Source organism: Triturus cristatus, chromosome 2_2 (genome assembly GCF_964204655.1).
Source record: "Triturus cristatus chromosome 2_2, aTriCri1.1, whole genome shotgun sequence".
Taxonomy (NCBI): domain Eukaryota; kingdom Metazoa; phylum Chordata; class Amphibia; order Caudata; family Salamandridae; genus Triturus; species Triturus cristatus.
Window position 1 is genome coordinate 707,412,773 of NC_140582.1, and position 18,268 is coordinate 707,431,040.

General features: G+C 47.8%; 1 protein-coding gene across 2 annotated transcripts in view; it reads left to right on the forward strand.

Moving 5' to 3' along the window:
• The window catches only part of TRAPPC11 (trafficking protein particle complex subunit 11), a 626,226-nt gene that overhangs the window by 422,703 nt on the left and 185,255 nt on the right, over positions 1–18,268 (forward strand). For both annotated transcript variants that reach the window (XM_085641890.1, XM_085641891.1), the window contains exon 25: positions 4,259–4,415. In XM_085641890.1, the coding sequence (XP_085498016.1) occupies positions 4,259–4,415 (157 nt within the window). The remainder of the gene's footprint in view (positions 1–4,258; positions 4,416–18,268) is intronic.

Sequence of the window (18,268 nt, forward strand, 5' to 3'; positions counted from 1 at the left end):
TTGCAAATTAAAGGATTGTAACTGATTTTCCATGGTTAGGCAAGAATCGATTTTTACTCCGAGATTCCCAGGAGTGGCTTCTTTCCCCAGTGACGGGTGCAAAAAAGTATAGTTTCAGAATGAAGTACGTCCATGGGAAAGAATTCAATATTTTCTCCATTTAATTTTAGTCTGTTTTGAGCTATCCAGTACTGTACCCTCTACATACTGTGCTGCAAAATCTGTGCACTCTGAATACAGTTACCATCAATAGCTTATGTCCTAGGTGTACATTAAGGCAGTCATACCACATGATTCAACCAATTGGGCGAACGTCGCCAAAAATAAATGAAAGAGTTTAGAGGTCTAGTATCTGATGTCCACCTGATCTGGCTGCTCTGATTAAAACAAAACAAACTGTGAAACCATTTTAAAGCAGTACTGCCGATACCAAAGTCACACAGATGTTCCTGCAGTGCTTGATGGTCAACCGTATCAACTGCTGCTGAGCATCCTAAACGTCTCAGGGCCAATGGAATATTCTTATCACAGATAGACATAAATGGTCCAGGTCTGCTGTGATAACACTTTCTGTGCTTCAACCAGCGTGAAAACCGGCCTGGGTGAGATATAGGGATGGCTGGGATTCTACAAATGTGTATAACTGGTTAAAAACTTTTGCTGAAAAGGGCAGCTATGATTGTGGCGTATACTTTTCCCATCTGCCCATGGTCTAGTTGAGTGGCTTTTTTTTTTCTTTCTTTCTTTTATTAATGATAATATTTGAGCATTCTTTAATTCAGTAGGTACAATACCAGAGCTCAAAGATAAATTAGTAATATTACAAACAGCCAGATAAGCTATTCATAAAAGATCTTTCTGATAGTTACTTCTAACCTTGTTAATATTCCCCAGCTTTCATACTGGCTTCAGAAACGTTAAAGAAGTATTCCTGCACACTGGTAGGTGGCGACATGTGGCTGCACACTGTTATCGTTCCGCTCCTGAAGTGGAAAGCAGAGTCGTGTATAATCGCCACCAATGTTCGCTGACATCAGTTCCTTTCTTTCCACGCCACCACACTAGATCCAGAGCTTCTCCTTCGCCTTTGGCTTACTCTTTCAAGCAAAACTATCCAGTGTGCAAAGAGAAATTTCACCCTATACCACTTCTGCCCAGAGTGCTGAAGAAGATGAAGCGCGACCGGGCCCAAGTCATTCTTGTGGCTCCGGATTGGGCTCGAAGAGTCTGGTATCCTGAGCTGCTCAACATGTCCATCGATCCCCCGATCCGACTGCCTCTTCGGGAGGGTCTTCTGTCGCAGCAGCAGGGGACGGTACCTCACCAGAACCTGTCCAGCCTCCACCTCCTTGCGTGGAGATTGAGCGGCGGCAGTTGACGTCATTTGACTTGTCTCCCGAAGGCTGTGATGTAATCTTGGCAGCCAGGCGTCCCTCCACTAAGATGGTATACGCCTGCAGATGGAATACATTTGTGGTATGGTACACAGCAAAGGCTGTGGATCCCCTTTCTGCCCCTCTTTCTGAGGTTCTCTTGTTTCTCCTATCTTTCGCCCAGCAGGGCTCTGCTCTGGGCACTCTTAAGGGCTATCTCTCGGGCATTTCATCCTTCCTCAGGCTTCCTGATCAGCCTTCTCTTTTCAAGTCCCCTGTTGTAAAGAGATTTCTCAAAGGCATTACTCATCCTTATCCTCCTGTGCCCTTTGTAATTCTTCAGTGGGACTTGAACTTGGTTCTTACTTCTCTTATGTGCGCTCCCTTTGAGCTGCTACACAACTGTCCTCTCAGACTCCTCACTCTGAAAACTGCTTTTCTGGTGACCATCTCCTTTGCAAGCAGGGTGAGTGAGCTATAAGCTCTGTCTTCCAAGCCTCCTTTTCTGGCTGTTCATCCGGTCAAGGTCGTCCTCAGAACTCGACCTTCCTTTCTTCCAAAGGTGGTCACTTCTTTTCATATTGACCAAACCATCACTTTGCCCACCTTCTTTCCGCATCCTTCAAAAGACATCAAGGCCTGCTATTCTTTGGCAAAGAAGGAGCCTCCAGTGGGGCTGCACGCACATTCCACCAGGGCAACGGCAGCTACTACTGCTTTGGGATGGTGAGTCCCCCTGAATGACATCTGTCAGGCAGCTACGTGGGTGTCACTGCACACGTTCACCAAGCACTACTGCCTGGACAGCTTCTTTGGTGTTCTGTTCTCCATGACTTTATGGTATGAACTTAGTTTGCAGACCCACCTCCAGGGTTGGTATTGCTGGGGTATCTAGTCTAAAGTAAGGACTCTACTACTGTTTCTTTCAGATGAACAAGTTACATAGGTTAGTTATAAATTCCTTGCCGCCCCACCCAACCTCCCCGTACTGTGAACTGACTTCTAGGGATAAGGCCATCCAGTGGTCAGTGTCTTGTATGGCTCTGCGTTTCTGGCGTGGAAAGTTGTGTACCGAACTGACGTCAGCGCGCGAGGGCGGCGTCGAAGTAACTTCCGCTACATCATTCTGGTGACAACGACGCCAATGACGGATGCGGAGTGGACCGGCGCCACCTTCCAACGCGCAGTGGTACTGCTGACGAAAAATGTTCTGGATCCAGTCTGACGCCTGGGGGCAATTCTAAGGTACAGAATGTATAACTAACCTATGTTTCTTACAGATATATCGTTACCGAAGGTAAGTAACTTGTTCTACATAAGTAGATGGTAAAGAACTCCAATGAGCTATCTAACACAGCACTATGGGAACTACTGGGAGGTGAATAGCAAATGGCTAAATGGCAATTTACTCTCGTTACGTCAACCAGTCGGACCACTAATAGCTTGTGATCCACGTGGATATTTCAGTTACCTTTTCATATTTCAGAGCCTGCCAGGCAATTATTAGTCCCCCTCCACACTCCTCTTCTCTGCAGGCTCTAATTATCACATAGACTGGGAAGTCAAAACCATTTATTAAAATACAGCAAACTTCTTTTTACCGAAAATCGGATGTGCTAATAAAATCTAAATCTTTCTCTAGAATTAGGTCACCTATGTCACGACTTTTACTAACTGCTGGACGAGTCAACAGCGCGCTGTCACATGATTGTGATTTTCATATTTTTTGTATAATTGTAATGACTACTCAACCTGCCCCACTTTTTCTGAATTCAAGTAATTAGTGAACGACATTAAAATCCTATTTGTTTAAGTCTATTTATGGTTCAGACGGGTTTGCCTGTGGTGCACCATCATTGTGGAAGCGTTTGGATGCGCATTATGTAGGCGCCCTCACTGCAATGCCTCAACAACTAGAGTCCCTCACCAAGATGGCGTCTTAGAACGGCAGCGAGGAACCATAAAGATATAAGAAAAAAGTCGGCACAACAGTTACAACACCAGCAGTTAAAGCAATACCATTAATAAAAATGAATCTAGATCAGACCATTAAAAATCAGTCCCACCAAAGCAAACCACAAAATGTCACCCTCTCAGTAAATGTCTGCATATTCCAGTGTCTCACAGGCGTGCATGCAGGTACATGAACCGCCCTCAACAGCCCACCCTCCCCAGTCTTTTTTAAATCAACCTTTTATTGAACTTTAGGAGTAACTAATGTCATGTAATATTTTGTTAGGTACTTTCTAAAACGCACCTATACCCAGACTCTGCTTAATGATGCTAAGAGGGGTAGGCTAGGGACCTCTAAAACTTTACAGGGTAAGCTAAAAATTTGCTACCCAACCAGATTATTAGATTTTGTAAAAGACAGGCGTTTCTCAGAGAGATAGGCTTATCAAACTGTAACATTGTTATTCAGTTTACAGTCCATCCAATAGATGGGCACAAACTACATATGTTTGATGGTGCTTTTCATTAGAGCATACTATTCTTGCTGGCTTTTGGAGCAAAAGCCAACTTGGTCGGATGTCAGATTACAACAGTTAAACACCATGCAGCAGTTCCAGGTTTTCAGGAGACATGTTTGCATTTTTTGCATCCAGATGTAGATACCTTTTTAACATCATTTATAATCTGTTAAAAGCCAGGCTGCACTTTACCAAGTGAGAAAGTATCATAATTATAACCAGGTTTCGTTTGGGCCTCGTCTGTTACAGTGAATTATTTTGAAGTTGCTATTTGTAAGGTTTTGATTGCCAGACAAGTAATAATTTCAAATGCATAGCTTCCCATTCTCAGGAAATGACTCCAATGATTACACGTGTGTATTTGTTGAGTTCTGGGCTCATTGATGTAATAATTCATGTCTCTCTTGCTCAAAGTTCGAACCTTTGGATCGTGTGTACGCAGATATTCCCTTTCTTCTAATGACTGACATTCTGAGTGTATCACCATGGGATCTTACTGTTGTAACCAGCCAACTGCAGCTTGCTCCAACTATAGCAGCAGTAGATGAAATCGAATCACAAGTGGAGAATGGTGAGTGTAAACAACTTTTTTTCTGCTTTAACCCCTTCAGTGCCCATGACGAGCTGGACTCGTCATGGGCTGCGGTGGCGCTGTGCCCATGACGAGTCCAGCTCGTCATGAACTCCGCCCGCTAATGGAAGGCGCGGCACTGGGCGGGGAAAGGGGCGGGCATGCAAGGGGTTAATACTTTGTATAGTAACAAAAAAATTCACAAAAATACCTTTGTAAAATCGTAAACTTACCTTGGGCAATATATTCCTTGTGTGTTAAGAGTTGGTAGATCTGATGTACATTTAATAATACCTAGAGTTCGCTGTACACATTATACACAGAGTTCAGGATGTTCACAAGGCTTTCTTATATTGAAAAGAATCTCACCTCCACTAGATGACAATTTAATTAATTTGGACTCCACTGCACCCGGGTCGTGACATTAGTTTCCCCCGCCTCTGAGGGGAAAGCCAGTACCTAAAAAGACAGACAACATGTGATCCACTCCTTCCAGTGCTCTCAACTGGCACAGATTATCTAGAATTTATCTAACATCACCACTACATTCACCTTTTGGTGGAGCATTTACTGGGAGTGGAGAAAGATTTTGCAGACCTGCTCAGTAGGATGTATCGACCGGTCTACTGGTGGGAACTCCATCAACAGGTCCTCCTCAAGTACTTCCAATTTTATTCTATTTGTATTTGTAACATGCTAGGGTATCCTTGAGCATTTCTCTATAGAAGAATTGGTCAGGGATTTTTGCCTACACTTTTCCACTTCTTCCCCTCATCCTGTACGTTGTGCAGAAGAAGAAGCAAGTGTTCTTGACTCTCATCCTAGTTGTGCCACCCTGGTTAAGACAGCCCCAGTACTTGGTGCTCCTCGAGATGCCAGACAGTCTCCACGAGAAACTCCCAAGTTGCTGGACCTACTCACTTAGCATTTGGGCAAACTCAGGCACCCATGTGTTAAACAGCTCAATCTCACAATTAAGTACCTGCTGTTGGCTACCTTAAACTCCCACAGGAATGCATGGGTATTCTACAAAAGTCCAGGAAAAGGTTCATGCACTACTGTATTTCTGAGCTGCTGCAACTATTTACAGTCGCTGTGCAGGACTTGTTTCCTACCCTCTCCATCGTTCCAAGACAGGGCTGGTTTACGCTTCCATACGCCTACACCTATCTGCAGTTTTAGCATATCTGCAAAACACAGTTTTCAACTATTTTCAAGGTCCCAATCATTAAAACTTTCATGGAGGGTTTAAAGGGGTTAATTCTTCCAGACAACTGCACCTGTGTGGAACCTGAATGTGGTCCTTGCACAGCTTATAATTCCTCCTTTTTAGCCTCTGAATTTCTGGGCAATTCTTGCCTTGAAAAGTGACTTTTCTAGGAGTAATTAACATTTCTCAGACATGTTAGTGAGCTCCAAGCTCTTACAATACAGGCACCATTCATTCAGGTACATAACGTGAGGGTTGTTCTTCGTATTAACACTAAATTTCTGCCTAAGGTGTCATGTCTTTTCATATCAACCAAACTATTGATATTGAGCTACCTGTTTTTTTCCTCGCAGCCAGAGTCGGTAGCTGAAAAGACAACACTCTGGATATTAGACAAGCTCCTCATGTATTATATTGATGAAACTAAAGTGTTCAGAAAGTCAAATCAACTTTTTGTAGCATTTTCAAATCCGTCAGAAGGGGTGCTATTCCCAAAGCTGGTATTACTTGTTGGACAGTTAAATGTAGTCCAACCAGCTATGCTAAAGCCAAGCACACACTACCGGTGCTTCAAAAAGCAGATTCTACACATAAAAAGGGAACCACACCTAACACTAGTCTTTATCCGGAAACGTTTTGATACCTCTCATACACCGGTTGGGGCTGCCGGCTCTGCATTTGGTACTGCGTGATGTCACTGGAGCCATAAAGCTTTGTCGTGCTGACGTCAGTTCCCTTTTTATCCATGCCAATGGTACATTCCGGAGCTCTTCTACTCTTCTAAGTTTGTTGGTTTTCAGACTTTTTCTCTGTTACCCTTTCACTTAAGTGCAGTTTTCTTTCACAATGTCTCTGCCGAGCAGCCCGGGTTTAAGCCCTCTCGAGGCTGCGACGGTCACGGACCCCTATGAAATCTGTTGCTGATGACTCGGATCCCACCATGAGTTCAACACATGTCAAGATTGCCAGAGGATGCATCTAGTTTTTGAGATATTGGCATCCAACGCAGGGCTTGACCTATGGACAGGCCTTCCACCCTATCCTCTCTGTCACTGAGTAACAAAACGTGCATGGGGTGGTTGGCTGGCTTATGGCAGAGTTTTCGGCAGTGTGGTCAGGCTACTTTTTAATATTCTTTACCATACCCTTATGCAATCCTGTTTCAAAACAAGTGTGACTCAAATCTCCTCAAACACAAGGACATCCGATTCAACACCCTGAGCAACTTGACAGTGAGTACTGATAAGTTGTTTGTTTCGACTGTGCCTTCTGGCAGTGGGTCAGCACAGAGGAATGATGAATGACCCTTGTGGCACAATCAGTGTGCCCTCTAAAATTCTCCATTTTTGCTAAGGTGAAATAATTGCCCAGAGATGAGCACCTGACAAAGCCTCTGTATTATTGCTTTGGATAGTGGCAGCTTTGTCTCTGGATTGACGGTGTACATCTTCACTCTCATTGATAACTAGCAGCACCTCTCACCTTTGTTTCTCTGAAATGTGTACACCAGCTTTATTGATGTGGCATATTGCATCCTGCATTTCGACCAGAAAGCACGTATATAGTAAATAACCAAAGAGGCCTTGTTAATGCTTGCCTTTCTGTTCCAAAAAGATGGCAAAATACTTGAATATACCTACATCATGTCTCTTGTTTGGTGTGAAGTTGCCAAAAGCTATACAACTTAAGTGTTGCACAGCTAGTAGCCTGCATTATGCTGGCAGATCCTCTTCTGTTCTGTAGGTGCACACTGTTACTCATCCCTTCTTTATCTTTCAGTCTTGCTTGGGGGCTGTTTTTCTCATACTTATGGATGTAGTCCTCACAAGATCACTGCCTGACCTTCTGTTTTCAAGCTGCTCATAGGTGGCATAATTATGTCCGAGTAGTGCTTCTGCGGAAATTTGCACATGGTTGACAATATTGCTTGGTTGATGGGCACTGCATCCCCATAACATGCCACTTTCAGATGCTAGTTTTGGGTTTCCGCTTCTCTGGAGATGTCCTAGCAAGGACTTTGGAGATGTGTTTCAATGGTGATAGACTTTTTGGCAGACCAATAGCATTCTTCTTGGAGTTAACATTCCCTGCAAAGCAACTCCATCAACCATAAGGACATTTCTGGCGAGAGGAGTTGGGTGACGCCAGTGGTCTGGATACCTCTCCAGACCTTGGCATGCTCTTACACCCCCCACCCCCCCCACAGTCATGGCTACGGGGGAGGGAGCTTCCTACGCTGTGGTGTTGAGTAGGGCAGCAGAGGTCTTGGTCCTTGAGCTTCCTATGGTGGCAGTCAGAACTAGCGTCCTGACAGGTGTTTCAGCCGGCAGAGGTCTCTTTGGAGCCCCCGCTGCCTTTTAATGAAGCCCTCCCTGACATCCTTCTGGGCACTTGGTCCAAGCCCAGCACAGGGGCTCCTGTGGACAGGATGATTGCCAGACGCCACTGCGCAGCCCCGGGCAACCCATTTTTCCTCTCCCAACACCCCACCCCCGAGAGCTCGATGGTCCAAGCCTCGTCCTCGAAAGGCACATTCCCTACTGCTCCCCCAGATAGGAAATCCGAAGAGCTGGAACACCTTCGGAAGCTTTGGGCTGCTGTCTGTGAGCACCGCATGACTCTTGGGCCGTTTATACCCATACGGTGTGGGATACGGTTGCACAAGTGCTGCCACAGTGCCCGGAGAATGCCTGGCCCGTGCTCACCCACGCAGTTGCTGAGGGTCGAGACGCAGCTAAGTTCACCATCAGGTGTGGGCTGGATACCGCTGACTCTCTGAGCAGAACGGTTTCCACGTCGATAGCCCTGAGGTGCAACGCCTGGTTGAGGACGTCTGGTTTTTCACAGGATGTCCAATCCACCCTTCTGGGCATGCCCTTTGATGTTTGTCGCCTGTTTGGTGACAAGGCGGACTCAGCGCTCGAAGGATTCTAGGGTTATGGCCAGATCCTTGGGCCTCTCAGCTACTTCTCTCCCCACGCAGTCTGCCTTTTGCCCCTTTCATGGCTAAGGAAGGGGTGCCCTACCACGTTCCACCCAATCGAGCCACTGGGCCACGCAAGCTACCCTGCCTATGCCTGACCGCAGACTTGGGACCCAGCGACGTGCAGCAGCCTCCAAACCTTCCTAGTCCGACCTTTCAGGGCCACCAGAGGCCAGTGGGCGGCAGGATTCGCCAACAACCCCCCTGCTGGTGAAACATCACGTCGGACAGTTGTGTTTTGCAGATAGTCCGAAGGGGCTACTCCCTCCCCTTCAAGACTACCCCTCTTTCAATGTCACCAGCAGTCCATCGCATGTCGGAGGATCAGTTGGCCCTTCGCCGGCCACCAGGAAGTTGCGGCTCTCTTGGCCAAGGGAGCTATTAAATGGGTACCTGTGCCAGAAGTAGGTCATGGTTGCTATTCACACTACTTTCTGGTACCCTAGAAGGACAAAGGCCTGCGTCCTATCTTAGACCTCAGGGCCCTCAACCGCTTCCTCCGAAAGGAGAAGTTCAAATTGCTCACGTTAGCTCAGGTCCTCTCTGCCCTCGATCCCGGAGACTGGATGGTAGCGTTGGACTTTCAGGACGCCTATTTACACATCCCCGTCCTGCCAGCCCACAGGCTTTACCTACGGTTCACAGTAGACCACGAGCATTTTCAATTTACCGTGCTCCGCTTTGGCCTTACCAGAACCCCTCGGGTGTTCACGAAGGTGATGTCGGTGGTCGCAGCTCATCTGCACAGATCAGGGGTTCCAGTCTTCCCCCTATCTCGATGACTGGCTGTTGAAGGTGGTCTCGCCCCAGGCTGTCATCTCCCACCTCCAGAATATGGCGGACCTCCTGCATTCGCTGGGGTTCACTATCAATGTGCCGAAGTCGCACCTGATTCCCTCTCAGAAGCTCCTTTTCATCTGAGCAGTTATGGATACAGCTAGTTTCGGACTTATCGTCCTGAGCAGTGAGTCCGGGATATTGAGGCGATGATACCAATGTTTCAGCCTCTATCCCGGATTTTGGTGAGAATGACCCTGAGGCTACTGGGCCTCATGGCCTCCGCATCCTGCTGGTGGATCATGCCAGGTGGGATATGCGGGCTCTGTAGTGGGACCTGAAGTTACAGTAGGTGCAGCATCAGGAAAATCTTTCCGATGTTGTCCAGATCTCGGAGGGGACTGCACGTCAATTGCAGTGGTGGCTTACGAACCAGGATTGGGTAAACGGCAGATCCCTCTTCATTCCCGAACCTGAGTTCACAGTGGTGACGGATGCATCACTCCTGGGATAGGGCGGCCACATGGGAGAGGCGGAGATCAGGGGTCTCTGGTCTCCATCGGAGTCCGGGCTCCACATCAACCTTCTGGAGCTTCGAGCGATCTGTCTTGCACTGAAGGCATTTCTTCCTTCTTTCAAAGGAAGAGTAGTGCAGGTGCTCACAGACAACCCCACCGTAATGTGGTACTGCAACAAACAGGGCAGGGTGGAGTCGTGGACCCTATGTCAAGAGGCTCTTCGCCTTTGGACATGGCTGCTACGTCAGGGCATATCCCTGGTGGTTCAACACCTGGCAGGTTCCCTGAACGCCAGGGCAGACCAACTCAGCTGCCGATGCATGATGCATTACGAATGGCGTCTTCACTTGGAGGTGGTGCAAGGTCTCTTCCAGCAGTGGAGAGAGCCTTGATTAAATTTGTTCGCCAATGTACGCAGTTCTGCACGTTGAAGTTTCCAAGGCAACACTCTCTCTGCGACGCTTTTCGTCGCGAGTGGATTTGCAGCCTCCTGTACACTTTTCTGCCTGTGCCATTTCTACCCAGAGTGCTGACAAAGATCAAGCGCGACCGGGCCCAAGTAATTCTTGTGGCTCCGGACTGGGCATGAAGAGTCTGGTACCCTGAGCTCTTGTGCATGGCCATCGATCCTCTGATCAGACTGCCTCTTCGGGAGGATATTCTGTCGCAGCAGCACGGCACAGTCCTACACCCGAAACTGTCTAGCCTCCAACTCCTTGCATGGAGATTGAGCGGCGACATTTGACAGCTTTCGACCTTACTCCCGAAGTCTGCAACGTCACCTTGGCAGCCAGGTGTCCCTCCACTAAAACGGTATATGCCTGTAGATTAAACAAATTTGTGGCATGAAGCACAGCAAAGGCTGTGGATCCCCTTTCTGACCCTCTTTCAGGGGTTCTCCTCTTCATTCTATCTTTGGCGCAGCAGGACTCTGCTCTGGGCACCCTTGAAGGCTATCTTTTTGCCATTTAAGCCTTTCTTCGCCTTCCTGATCAACCTTCTCTTTTCAAGTTTCCTATTGTAAGTAGATTTCTTAAGGGCATTACTCATCTCTTTCCTCCTTCTCCTTTCGTAATGCCCCAATGGGACTTAAATCTTGTCCTAACTTTTCTTATGTGTGCTCCCTTTAAGCCGCTACATAATTGTCCTCTTCATCTTCTTACTTTAAAGACTGCTTTCCTGCTTGCCATCACCTCTGCTCGCAAGGTGAGTGAGCTTCAGGCTCTAGCCTCCCTTTCTTGCTGTTCATTCGGACAAAGTGGTCCTTCGCACTAGGCCCTCTTTTCTGCCCAAAGTGGTTACCTCTTTCCAAATAGGTCAAACCATCACATTGCCCACCTTTTTCCCGCCTCCACACCCTTCGAAAGAGGAGAGAATCCACCGTCTTGACCCAAAATGCGCACTGTCCTTCTACCTTTACCGCACTAAAGATTTCTGGGGTGGACGATCAACTCCTCGTGGGTTATGTGGGCACCAAGAAAGGTCGGACCGTGCACAAATGTATCATCTCTCGATAGGTTGTCCTGTGCATCTAAATCTGCTATTCTTTGGCAAAAAAGGAACCTCCAGTAGGGCTATGCGCCCACTCTTCCAGGGCGACTGCAGCCCCTACTGCTTTGGGATGTGGAGTTCCGGTGATTGACATCTACCAGGCAGCCACTTCGGCGTCTCTGCACAATTTCACAAAACATTACTGCCTGGACCGCCAAGTCCGGAGAGACGGCTTTTGCGGCCGTTCTGTCCTTCAGGACTTTCTGGTGTGAATTAAGTTTGCAGACCCACCTCCGTGGTTGGCATTGCTGGGGTATCTATTCCAAGGTAAGGAATCTATAACTACAGTCTCTTTCAGATGAACAAGTTACTTACCTTCGGTAACGATGTATCTGTAAGAGACATATGTAGTTATAAATTTCCTACCGCCCCACCCATCCTCTCCGTTCTGTGAATGGACTTCTAGAGATATGGACTCCCTTATAGGGCCCTAGTTATGTGCAGCAGTAGTCAGTGTCTTGCATGACTATGCGCTTCTGGCATGAACAGTCGTGTCAGAACTGACGTCAGCGCGCAGGGGCGGCGTCCAAGTAGACACCGCAATGTCTTCCCGGCGACCACGACGGATGCGGAGTCGACCGACGCCACCTATCGACACGCATGTGTACTGTTACGAAAAAATTCTCCAGATCCAGTCTGACGCCTTGGGGTAATTTCAAGGTAAGGAATCTATAACTACATATGTCTCTTATGTGTCAACTGTCGCGTGATGAATCCGAACGCAATGAGGGAGCGGTCCCTCAAGCTCCTGGCGGCTCAATGTGCAATGCTGCAAAAGTTTCAATTCCGGTCGAGAAGGTCACGAATGCCCAGATCTTCGTTGCAGTCCGAGTGTTCCGGTAACTCTGGTAAGTCCCCTACCTTGACAATTCGCTGTTGAAAGCGGGTTTGCCTCAGGCAGTCATTTCCCACCTCCAAACTACAGTGGACTTCCTGCACCATCCACATGCCAAAGTCACCTGATTCTCACTCAGATGCTCCCTTTCTTCTGGGCTGTTTTGGGCAGTGCAGTTTTGGACCTATCCTCTTGAACGTAAGTCCAGTATATTCGGGTTGTAATTCCAATGTTTCAGCCTCTATCCTGGTTTTCGGTGAGACTGACTCTGAGGCTGCTGGGCCTCATGGCCTCCTGCCTCCTTTTTGTGACACATGCCTGTGGGACCTGAAGATCCAGTGGGCACAGCATCAGGAGAATCTCTCCGAACTGATCCAGATGTCAAAGAGAGCTGCAGTGGTGAGTAACAAATTACGATTGGGTTAGCAGCAATCCCCTCTCCCTTCCCCACCCAGAGCTGATGGGAGTGACTGATGCGTCACTTCTGCTGCCATCGAGGAGAGGAGGGGATCAGCGGACTTTGGCCTCGGGCAGAGTCCAGGCTTCACATAAACCTGCTGGAGACCCAGGGGATCCGGTTGGCATTGAAAACTGTTCTACCTTCGATCAAGGAAAGGCTAATGCAGGTGTTGAGGGAAAACACTACCGCCATGTGGTACTACAAAAAACATGGCCAGGTGGAGTCGTGGACCATTTGTCAGGATACACTGTGCCTCTGAACATGGCTGAAACATCAGGGCATTTCCCTACTGGTTCAACACTTGGTGAGCTCCCTGCACGCCAGGGCAGGCAGTCTCAGCCATCAATGCCTACTGGATCACGAATGGTGTCTCCACCAGGAGGTGGTAAAAGTTCTCTGTCAAGTGTAGGGTAAGCTTTGGTTAGATCTGTTTGCCACCACCGAGAACGGTCAATGTCAGCAGTTTTGCGCTCTGGTGTTTCCATTTCTGTTCTCACTCACTCGGAGAAGCTTTTCATCTCACGTGGAACTCTGGCCTCCTCTAAACCTTTCCGCCGATACCACTCCTGCCCATAGTTCTCAAGAAGGTGAGGAATGACTGGGCCCAAGTCATTCTTGTGGCTCCGGATTGGGCACGATCATTTTGGTATCTGGAGCTTCTGAGCGTAAGCATCGGTCCTCCGCTGCTCCTTTGTGAGGATCTTCTTTTGCAGCAGCAGGAGAGAGTTATGAACCAGAACATATGCGCCCCTCCGCCTTCACGTGTGGAGATTGAGCTGCAACAGTTGACCGCTTTTGACCATCCTCCCAAAAGTCTGTGATGTTATGCTGGCAGCCATGCATCCCTCCATCAAGTCTGTATACACCTGCAGTTGGTACACATTAATGGTATGGTGTGTACACAGAAATATTGACTCACCCTACCCCCCTCCCTCTTCCACACTGTTACCCCGGTTCTGCTATTAGTTCTTCCTGGACCAACCTTCTTTTTTCAAGTCACCCGTGGTGACGAAGTTCCTGAAAGAACTGTACCACATTTACCTAAAGGTCATTCATTATGTCCCAGTGGGATCTTGAGTCCTCGTGTGCGCACCCATTGAGCCGCTACACAATTGTCCACTTCTTTTGTTTACTATCAAGACTCTGTTTCTAGTGCCCATAACATTGGCCAGGAGGGTCCCTTTTATCTCCTGTTATCCAGACAAGCTGGTTCTTAGGACCAGTGCCTTATTCCTCCCAAAGGTTGTCACACCCTTGCATGTAGGCCAAAATATCACTGAGACTCTACCCTCTGAACTCAAAAAAAGCACTGCCATTCTACATTGATCGCACAAGAGAGTTTCGGGTGGATGATGAATCTTTGTAGCATATGTTGGGACTAAGAAAGGGAAGACCGTGCAGAAACGAACCATCTCACGATGGATAGTGCTCTGCATGAAGATCTGCTAAGTACTGGCCAAGAAGCAACCACCAGAGGGCTTATGTACTCATTCTACCAGAGCCAAAACTGCGACCAGTGCATTATCTGGTGGAGTTTCTGTCCTGGACATCTGCCAGGCAGCAACATGGGGGTCCTTGCACGCGTTCACCATGCACTACTGCCTGGATGGTGATGTCCGTCGTGATGGGCACATTGCTCGTTCGGTCCTGCAGGACTTTTTGGTCTAATCTGTTTGCAGCTCCACCTCCGGGGAAGTATTTCTAGGGTATCTATTCTAAGGTAAGAAATCTGCAGCTAGAAGTCTTTATCAGATAGACAAGTTACTTACATTTGGTAATGCCTTATCTGGGAGAGGCTGTATCTAGCCACAGATTCCTTACCAACACCCTCACCCTCTTCCCTCTGAGAACGGATTCAGTTGGGTCTCCCTTCTGAGGCCCTTAGTGGTGCACACCAGTATGCCAACATTCTTCATTGTTTTACACTTCTGGCATGGAAAGTTGCAAAAAGAAACCTATGTCAGCATGCTGGGATGGTGCCTATCTAGGCACCACGCCGTAACTTCTAGCGAGACAGATTCAGAGTCAAGCGACACAAACAGCCTACAAAGCAACTGATGTCAGTGTGCTTGGGCGGCTCTGCTCATCACTTTCGGAGCGGAATGACTTAGCTGCAGAGCCATACTACTCCACCTACCGGTGCACAAGAGTACTGCGTATAATATTTCCCAGTCCAGTATCACGCCTGGGCAAGGTGAGAAACCTGCAGCTAGAGTATCCACCAGAAACATTGTATCTGAAAGTAAATAACTTGTTTAAACTGCTCTTTGATTTTAAATTGACTACTATAAAGATCTTCAGATCATCCCTGATAGCAGGAATTATATTGCTCTCCGGTTTACACAAGTAATTAATTGGGGTGGGAGTAACTCCTGTAATTCCGTGTAGCGTAATCACACGGAATTGCCCAAGAATTATGCAAGATTACCCTTTTCATCCAAAATGGATGCCAGGATGCATTTACGATGAGAAGTAGTACTAACTGCAACGGTCGATGGATAATGAGCGTGAGCAGCTCTTTGGGTGGAATGTTTCCCCCCCAAATTACTCTTAATTACTCGAGCAGGAGTAATAACGTAATTATTGGTAATGCTGCATTAAAGAGCAATGCAGAATTACTGAATTTACTCCTATTACTCTGGCATAATCAAAGTTCCACCCAGGCCAAGTGATAAACTAGCAACTTGCCATTCTTTTTGCCTCTCTCCCAGTATCTTCGACGTAGGATGAACTATATGCAACAGATTCATTTTTTTTGTCACTAATACTTTCTAGACCATTTGAAAATCCTTCTGATTTTTGTCAAAATGGTCTTCTGAGCTGTCATCAAAATCAGTGGGTTAGGTGATATTTCTAATGTAAAGATTTTGCTGAGTGAGGGGCGTGGGCAGGCAAGATGGCGGAGTAAACGTGTCTGCCAGTGCTCTCACCGACACAGTTTTCATCCTCCCGCATCCTGAGTGATCCTGCAGGGGATTTGTTCCTGGATAGTTCCCAGCGATCACGGCAGTGCCCTGAGGTATTGGAGGAAGCCCTGTCCTGTTGCCCGGGGTAGTTTCGCAGCAGGGATGCCGGCACGGCCCAAGTGAAGCGGCTGGAGCCATTATCTCTGTAGAGAATGGAGAGGTCCGTGGCCCACTCTGCATAACAATTGCCGCTGTAGTGACCAGTGACGTGGCTGGGGGCCTGCCCAAGCCTTCCATTTGAGAGGTATTCTGTGGATGGCAGGGGAGGAATATAATCCACCCTCCAACTGTACAGCGGGTTGGACAGATGAGGGCCTGCCTGCAGATTGCCGATGTAGCAACAAGGGAGCGCCCCTCCGTACGCAGCAGAAAGACCTTGGCTGCTGACCTCTGGGCGGGCTGGTGATGATTCTGGGCTCAGAAAGCCCTACAGTGCGCAGACCATGTGGGACCGTGCAGTGCGGGGACCTGGCTGATGCTGTTTTGGTGGTCGCTGCGAGGGCCTGCTAGAGAGGGCCCTCTGCCTATCACGTCTTGATAGGGAATCGCTGGGTCGCAGGGACCAATCACTGCCGGCCTACCTGAGGTGAGGAGACTGCCCGAATGGCGGGAGACGGGTTGGAGGGGATAGGAGTGGACACCCCCAACCCATTTGTGCCAATAATAGTGCAGGCTCTCTGGACCCTAACAGTGGAGACCCCCATGGGAGCTGGGGCTGAGCCTGGGACAAGTGATAATTCTGAGTGAAGAAGTCTACAGCTTTAGCCCTCTGGAGTGGATCAGTACAGTGAAACCAGTAAAGAGGAGCCCTGAGGGGTGGGTGTTGATTCACAAGAGAAAAGGCCTGTGTCGGAAACATCGTATAGAGACACCGGCTACTTCACCATTCTGTGACAGCTTAATGGTGTTTCTTTCGAGCCTCCTGAGCTGTGGTCCGGGCCTGGCACCCCGTGGGAAGGATGTTCTGGTGCCCGGGAGGGGTGTGCTGAGTGTGCGGCTGCTGTGAAGATCTGCCTACACCAACAGTGGCGGAGCCTAGTGAGACATTATGGTGGTGAAGAGCCTGATGTGATGCCTGCTGCCATCCCTAATCTGGTTGCTCCTGGTGCTTGGTAATTACTGCTATACAGAACCTGATGATGGTAAAAGAGAAAGTAAGTTGTGTGCCCCAGACTAACAAAGGGCCTTATGTATGAAGCCCATTTGCGATCGCATTTCAGCGTTTGCGATCGCAAATTAGCAGTGTGCAATGTATCACACAAAAACTCCCTCGCAAAATAAGGAATCGCAAATTTTGCGATTCCCTATTTTGCGATTGCATTTAAGGAATCACAAATTGCGATTCCTTAAATGCAATGTAAGAAGCACAAAAGAAAGTGCGATTTTGCCTTAAGGAATCCCAAATTACCACCATCTACAAGTTGGTGGTAAATTGCGAATACACTTAAAAATGCACTATTTTGCATTTTTTAAAGTGCCATGTGGCGCACATACATGCCCTTAGGGCATGCATATCTGCCACATGTGCACACATGCACATTTCAGGGGTGCAACTGGGTGTCCTTTTGGCACCCTTGAAATTGCATTCTCAATTTGCGATTCTCTAATTGCTAATCGCAAATTGAGAATGCATTCCCATTCATTCCTTTGGGCCTCCTGGCCCATAGAAATGAATGGGAAGGTATTCCTTATTTGCGAATCTCAATTTGCGATTCGCAAATAAGGAATATATGGGATTCGCAAAATTATTAGCAAATCCCACATGCATTGCATTTTGCGATTCTCAAATTGCGATTCGCTGAAAATCGCAATTGGAGAATCGCAAAACTCTATTTTGATACATATGGCCCAAAATCCTTAATTATGCACTATCGGTCCCTCTGGGGCGGGAGGCCCAGGTCGTGACCCCAGATGGTGGTGAAGAGATAATACCACAGACTGCGGAGGTGGCCTTCTCCCTCGCAGACTTGCTAGCTGAGATACAAAACTCTGTGGACTAGATGGCCCATAATATTGACTCTGTCGCAATAGATGTTACCCTTGTACGAGCTGATCTACGTAAGGTGTTAGACCGTGGGACTATTATAGAACAAGATGTAGGTACCCTTCAGGAAGAGGTTACACTGTTATTCGTCTTCAGAAATAGGCGTTCAAGGCATATGAGCTGTAGATCATATGCTATGCATAGATCGCCATCTAGTGTTGGGTCCGGATGTGTGCACTTTGTTTTACTTCGAAGAAGTCTTTCCAGTTATGAGGTAGGTGACTCCTCCTTTCGGTAATAATGTGCATGGGCATCGACTCCATTGTTAGATTGTTTTTTCCGCCATCAGGTTCGGACGTCCATCGTTACGCTCTGGTTCGACACCGTTCCTTCGGTTCCCCTCGGCACGCAAGATACTCACCCTCAACGGTATTGTTTTCGATCGCGTCTCCCTTTCTATCGTGCATCGTAATTGCTTAAAATAATCTTTCAAATGGAAAGTTTGTGGAAGGCCGTCGGGCCTACCCGCGTTGGGTCGACCTGCAGTCGATGGAATGAACTCCCTACAA